General features: G+C 38.0%; 1 protein-coding gene across 1 annotated transcript in view; it reads left to right on the forward strand.

Annotated features, from left to right (window-relative positions):
• SMS (spermine synthase) overlaps window positions 1-7,289 on the forward strand; it is a 676,859-nt gene that overhangs the window by 54 nt on the left and 669,516 nt on the right. The window contains exon 1 of the mRNA XM_044072287.1: window positions 1-74. This exon is cut by the window's left edge and continues 54 nt beyond it. Coding sequence (XP_043928222.1) covers window positions 29-74 — 46 coding nt within the window. The 5' untranslated portion in view covers window positions 1-28. The remainder of the gene's footprint in view (window positions 75-7,289) is intronic.

The following is a 7,289-nucleotide window of genomic DNA, read 5'->3' on the forward strand; positions in this document are numbered from 1 at the left end:
CAGGCATGGCTAAGGGCTCCATCTCATCATGGCTGTACAACACTACATTCTCGACTTCAAACTCACTGCAGCAGGTAAGTAGTTAGCCAATGAGTACAGACACGCATGTGAAGCAGGCAGAAAGAGATCAGGATTTAAAAATAATTTACTAGGCAAGGTGTAGCTTGGGTAGTGGAACTGCGTCTTTGTGCACGAGCGCAGCGCGCGGCAGGGCCTGCTAAAGGGGAAGGTTTCTGAGGTTGCTAGCATTATCTGTTTTGTAATAGCCCACAACAGTTTAAGTGTTATGAGTATTATGGGTTAGTTATCTTGTTAACTTCTAATTTGCTTATCAGGCCTTATGCGCGTTAATTTGATTGGCAGAGGTTAGAATCATGTTGACATGTGGGCAGTGTTGTCTATTTCCCAATGGTTTATCTGACCTTAGAGTAGGTCTGCGGCGTTATGTGGGGGTGGGGCTAGACACAGGTCTTAATACTTAAATCAAGTTATAATGGGGTAAGGCAGAAAATATATACAGCTGGATTATCGTTTGTTTCTGTACCATACGTCTTGTACAGACGTGGAGTACGTTTTATTTTCTTGAAGCTCTAGATGAGAATGTTTGTTTTGTGTACTGTATAGTGCAAACAAACTGACAGATGTATTTATATGCAGTGCACGTATTGGTGCGCTCATTGAGTAGCGTAATGTGAGGAGTAATGTTTTAACATTTTAAATTTGGTCGCACAATTGCTGAATGCACGTTATTGCTATGCTCTTGTTTAACATCTTTTATGCATATGTAAGGGGAGTGAGTGCTCATTTTCAGCTGTTGTGATGCAATGCCATTGCAGACCGTTTAAAATGCGGTTTGGATTTGGATGCTTTTTATAGGCAGTCTAGTAAATAGGTTTTCGAAAGTGAAACCTTGGGACAGTGCAGTTTTCTGCGCTCTTTGTCTGCAGGAAGGTTACCCTTGAGGATAAGCATATGATAAGGATATGAGCATAACAGCTGTAAACTGGGCAGGTGACATAATAGATCTTGATGCTGTACATGCTGTCAAGGATAATTCTAAAGATTTGACGTGCCCATTGCAATATGTACAGCTTTATGATGCTTTATTTGAAATGCCGTCCAGATGGCTTACAAAATTAAGTGGTTGATGCTATTCACTTACTGATTGCTCCTTATTTGGTATAAGGAACTATTTCAGTTTTGCATGATGCCTGATGCAGTAGTAGTCTGTGTGTATATTTTTACTCCCATGGCGAGAGTGTTTGGATGACAGTTTCCTCTTGGTTGGCTTACATCTTTAAGGTGCACTTACTGTATCTTTCCCATGGTGTGTTAGTGTTTTTTTCTTGAATCAAAGTAAATAAGACATTTAACAAAATCTAAGTGATCTCAAAGTCAAATGTGAAGTGTTGGTATAACTTCTCAGGGTTCAGGAGAGGAGCTTTTGGTGAAATATAAGCTTCATATGCACGATTAAGGTATTACCACATGCACAATGATTGTAAGTCTGTGCCCACTGTTGTGAATGCAGTAATGTCTGTACCATGTAATACTCCCAGTGCTGTATTTCACTTGTAAAATAGGCATTGGATATCTGTACTTTTTGCAGTTTTTATATTAAGTAGTTTATATGTGATTATGCTTTGTAGCCTTTTTTAATTGATTGCTGTGTAGGATTATAATTTTTAACTGCATGAACATTTGGTATGAAGTTTTAGGATGGTCATTTAGGGAACCCTGAGAAAATCTGTTGTGTGCTGTTGCACAGTCCAGTTTATAAATGGGTCCTGACACTAAACAGCAACTTAACTGAAGTGTGGCAGGTGGGCGAGTCAAGATGAGGTGACTTTTAGTTGCACGGCTTTGCAAACATGTACATTGTTTACCAAGTAAAACAGACTTGGTGATTCTGGTGACCACTCCAATCACAGAAAGAGACTCACGCAAGCAGTAATGCTTTTTTCCTATCATTTGTAAGTTGATTTAGCTGGTAATATATTTGCTGCATCATAAATATTCACAAGAGTAATCATTTTGGTGGCATCTTATAAGAGCTGCATATGTACTCCCAGGGGTATAGCAAGCAAATCCCATTTTTGTACTCCTAAGCTCTTAGTGTTACCCCCCCCCCCGACACGTATCACTTAAAGAATACCTATCTCAAAATTCTACTCTCTCCAGCACTTAATAAATGTAAGGAGCATTTTCAGCACTTTCCCCTTAACACTGCAAAAATATAATTTTTAGATTAGCTATACAGGCATGCATTTAGATATTTGTAGACATAATACAACCTGAAAAAAAGCCATGTTGCTATGATGCTCAGAAAAAAATGTACTCCCGAGTACAAAGTCTATGCCTGGCTACACCTTTCCACTACTTCTCACCCTGTTGTTTATGAAGTTGGGTTTATCTGATGGCTTGTTTGTATATATTTATTTGAGCTATTATGATATATATTTTTTTGGTAATATATTTTACATTTGAAGCGCAAGGATTTAAAGAATGTGCTGGCTGACCACATTGTATCTTATCCTGATCATAGCTTTATGTTTAAAGCTTTGGAATGTATTGCTACAGACTCAAGGGGTGGAGACGTAAAGAACAGCACTGAAATGTGCAAAGTTATTTTGATAGTAACAGACGTCCTACTATAGGCTGAATAAAGGAGGCTTGTTATCCCTAAAAATTATGATTCGTTGCTATGGGTTTTGGTTGGTTAATGAGTAAGCGTTGCCTGCAGTATGTGGACATGATTTGTTATTTAACTTTAGTTGGAGAGCTATGGAGAATACGATCTGAAGAAGGCTGAATAGCTGAAAGCGCTAATCGTTTAGAGTTCTCTTTTGGTGGAATTCTATTATGTTTTGTGTCTATTCTACGTCATTTTACATTTATCCATTTTTGTAATTTTTTTTTAGTATGCATTTTTTTAAATGTTAATTTTGTGAGATGCAGTTTATAGTTGGAAGAGAATTTGTGTGTGGCACTGGCATCCATCTAGGTGCTGTAGGCATCTTGGCGTGTAATGTGATTTAGGAATTTTTTTATGCTTGTGCAAAATGTAGATGCAGATGTGATTTTTAAGGATGATCTGTAATTTGCTTAGCATAACTTGGAGTCCTTGTGACTGGACGTTTTGGAACAAACCCAGGTATACACTGGGTGGCTAACACTACTATATTAATTTTTGATTACAGTCCGATGGTCAGGAAAAATACATTGGTTAAACTAGAGTAGTGTGAGAACTGAGCTTGACAAATGTTAAGCACATCCTACTTAAGCTGTTGAGGTCGAGTCTTGGGCTAGGCAGGTAATCTGCCAGTATTGACCAGCAAATGTCAGATTCAGAACAGAAGATTTGGTTTTGCCTGCTGTCTGACGGTGCTCACTCAAGTGCTTTATGGCTTAGAAATCTCTCAAGGTGACTTTCCTGACTGTGACCAAGTATATTACTTTTGGTTCCTTCATGTCGGGTGTGTTGGCAAGTTATACCTTTTCCTGGTTAAACTTTTGGAAAGAAAAAAAAAAAACTATAGCAACACCTCCCACCATGCTTCTCAACCTCTTGGGGAAAGACATCTGTCCAAAGCCTAAAATAATGGGGGGGGGGGCAAAGGCCCCAAAAGGGACAGATTTTAGATCTTGCTCTTATAAACTTAGAAAGTTGCTAGAATAATGGGGTTTTGCATTGGCATGCATTTTCTGAAGAATATGAAGTCTGAAGCTCAAATTTCGTCATTGTTTAGTGACTTCAGTCCTCACTGATTTGCCAGAAAGCCACAAATTTTGTGAGGAACAGACTAACAACATGAGGCAAAAATCTGGACAGTGGTTGCCTCCCACCTATCATTAAATCTTTTAGCATTGCAGCATGCATTTTATTTTGTATAAGGTATAATGCCTTAATGCTTTAATGAATAATGTTCTGTGAATTGTCAGGGATCAGGCAGAGTGGTTATTGGGTCACCAACAAGAGAATTAATTTTTTTTTTAAGATGTTTTAGGTGTGTGTGTGTGTGTGTGTGTGTGTGTGTGTGTGTGTGTGTGTGTGTGTGTGTGTGTGTGTGTGTGTATTACTGCTTACCCTTTTCAAAAAAACAATGTATCTGTATTTTATTGTGGCATCCAAGCAGTTTCCTTATTAATTTGAACATGAGTGGTACTGTTAAAGTTTGCCTCGTTTCTTTATCTGATGTGTTTTTGTGGTCTGATTTTATCCGACTATGGTAGAGTTTTCATGAGGTGTGGTTTTAACCATAGGTAGCATCTTTTTGTCTGTACATTTTGGTTATCTTTTATTGAACATTTGAGGCACGAGACTCAGTTTGGGTCAGGAGTAAGTAATACAGCTGCATAACACAAACTAGTATGAATTTGAATTTGTCCTGACAAAGGACAAGGAAAGGTGTGCACTACACTAATTCTGTAATTTGTTCAAGTCCTGCATGTGAAATGTAGGGGTGTTGTATGTACAGTTGTCTAATTTAATGTACGATAGTAATGTAACTGTGAATGTGACCCTGATGAACCATGTCTAACATTCTCTCAAGTTGGTTTTCTCTCTTACTAGCAAAGTTGCATTTTATTTTTATAGTTTTTGTAATAACCTATTGTAGAAGTAGCACTATCACTTGCCCTCTTGATGTGGTACACAGTTAAATAACTTTCTGCTTACATGGCTTTATTTATGCCCAAGTTGAGGTTCGTTTAATCTTAGATTTTCGCAGTACTGCCGTCCATGTAATGTGGCATGAATAGCTTGGGAATCTGACTGTTAACAGGCAAAATCCTGAAGCCTCTGAGAAAACAATTTGTTGAAAACAGAACTGAGATTACATGGAAGTACTTCCAAAAGTGGTGGTTGCATTTCCATCTTTGCTTTAGATTGGGGGTGAAATTGCAATGCTTATCACAGCTTTTGTCTCTGTTTAGTTTAAATGCAACAGTGATTACTTTGACTAAAATATTGGCTTGCACGTGTGTGTGTTTTGGAAGGTGGAGGGGCTTGCACGTGTGTGTGTTTTGGAAGGTGGAGGGGCTTGCACGTGTGTGTGTTTTGGAAGGTGGAGGGTATCCATTTAATTTCAGGCATAAACAGCATTGTCTATTTGAGGTGATGTGATAGGCTCCAGCTCTGCTGCGACACTGAATAAAGTGGGTTTTCCAGAATTAATGAAAGCCATCCTAAGCCTTTGTGTTGAGATTCGGGATTAGTAATTGGAACTGTCTGTATAGAATTGAAATGCAGAATAGATGTAGTTCATAAGATTTAATGTGTGTTTTTTTTTTTTTTTTTGTGGCTTTTTATTGAAACTTTATTCAAACTTCAAAACCAAAATATTTGATAGTTTGTTCTTTTTAACTGATTCATAGTTTTAAAAATATTTTTCTTTTTCTCTGACCATTTTAATTCCTTTACCTCGGCAGGTATGTTTACACCTGTGTACCACTTGTCTTGACAAGTGCTTAAAGGATCTCTATGCATATGTTTCAATAGTTGGGGTGTCATTTTAGTAGGAAGAAATTTTGTTAGGATGAAACTGATAACCAAAAATTGCAATCTGTGATATCCTTTCGTAACTAGAAGAAAAGTGGGAGAATAATTGGTTATTCAGGCCAAGGCAGATCAAGAACTATTTAGAAACCTTTCAGATACCTACAGTGTTCAGTTTCAGTTTGACTTTACATGGTGATACACTGGAACGTTTGTATTGGAAAAGTATTTTCCCCTTATCTTACCGAATTTTATGGATGGTTTCTTAATAAAATGCTTCACAAACGTTTTAAGACTGTCACCGTAATTCTACTATATCCCTTCAGCTGACTGGTTGAGTGGGGTGCATCAATATGCTTTAATGGAAGCGTAAGCACTTTAGTATGTCCATTAACTTCAATGGACACACTTGCATGAGCTCCCTGTGTTGACATCACTAAGGGTAAAGTTAAGTAAACTCTTTGCAGTGTCATGTAGAGGAAACGGTATTTCACTAATGTCATAATTTTATATTTGGCTCTGGAAAATGGGAAACACTAGAACAAAAATTCATGACTACTATGCAACATACCGTGGTGCATAAGGCAGTTTATTAACTGTGATGCACTTTTAAAAGAAGGTATTCTAGCCTTAGGTGAGGGTTTCATTTTGGAGGTTTATTACCACTGTAAAGCAATTTCAAAAAGTTAAACTTTAGGAGTAATTTTAATGAGTTGAAGTGCACACTAACAATAAGTCAAGGTAAATTTGCTTCTAATGTGTTTAGTACCTACTTTCCCTTTGGAAGGAATATGACTTTAACATTTCTAAGCTGAAAAACTGAATTTTCTGAAGGCATGGTCTAAATTGCTGTGAGCTTGCATTTTCCCAAGTCCCGTAAGACAAGTGTCTCTTTCCAGAGGCTGTGAATGAACACTGGTCATGTGACACTTGCACAGTGTACAGTTGGAGCATCTGAAAGTATCCACAAGTGTATTGTTGCTTGTATAGCCGACCAGTGCGGGGTTCATGCTTGCCTGAAAGCTACAGTAAAACCCATTTTGAGCTAGCAGATATGCATTAACATTTTATTCCAGAGTTTTCTATCTATAAACAGCATGGCGTTTTGCAGTGTAGACGTGAGCAGAAGGGAGAAACTGGCACTTAATGGGTATAGAAAGTCTTGTTTTTTGTTAGAAATCTGTCTTATATAGTCGAACTAGCTTTTGAATCATTTTTAAAACTACAGCATTTGTGTCAAATATAGATTTATCCGTTATATCTGGGAGTTTGGTAAAGTTAACTTGCACTAGATCACTGTGGTAACGCTCAAATTGATGGAGAGACATGACTTGTGGTGTTCACTAGTACCTTGCACCAGGTGGTGTGTAAAGACCCCTAAGATGAGCCACTCTTGCAGTGCTTATCCATAGTAATCCTAACTGCACTAAGAGTTGTTTTATGTCTTATACTAGCTGAATCTTGTGCACATTGAACTAAATTGTTTTTACTAAAGTATCCCATCCTGTCCTTCACGTATGCTAAAAAAGTAGACTGAGCATGGAGCCGTGTGTTTCACCATGACTGACTGATAGAGGAGAGTGTTCAACAGATAATCCATGAGTGAGTCTGGGCAATGCAGAATTTGCTCACCATTGGTGGCATGGGGCAAAGTCCGCAGTACCCACACATAGGAGTGGAAACGGCTGTCATACAGAGCCAAAAAAATAGCACACTGACTTAAAAATCATAGTTTTTCCCCCCTAACCGTCTCAACGGAAAAATAATTTTCCATGAAGTGAAATCTGTGCAT

The sequence above is a fragment of the Protopterus annectens genome, chromosome 5.part0 (assembly GCF_019279795.1).
Source record: "Protopterus annectens isolate FY-2018-M chromosome 5.part0, PAN1.0, whole genome shotgun sequence".
Taxonomy (NCBI): Eukaryota; Metazoa; Chordata; order Ceratodontiformes; family Protopteridae; genus Protopterus; species Protopterus annectens.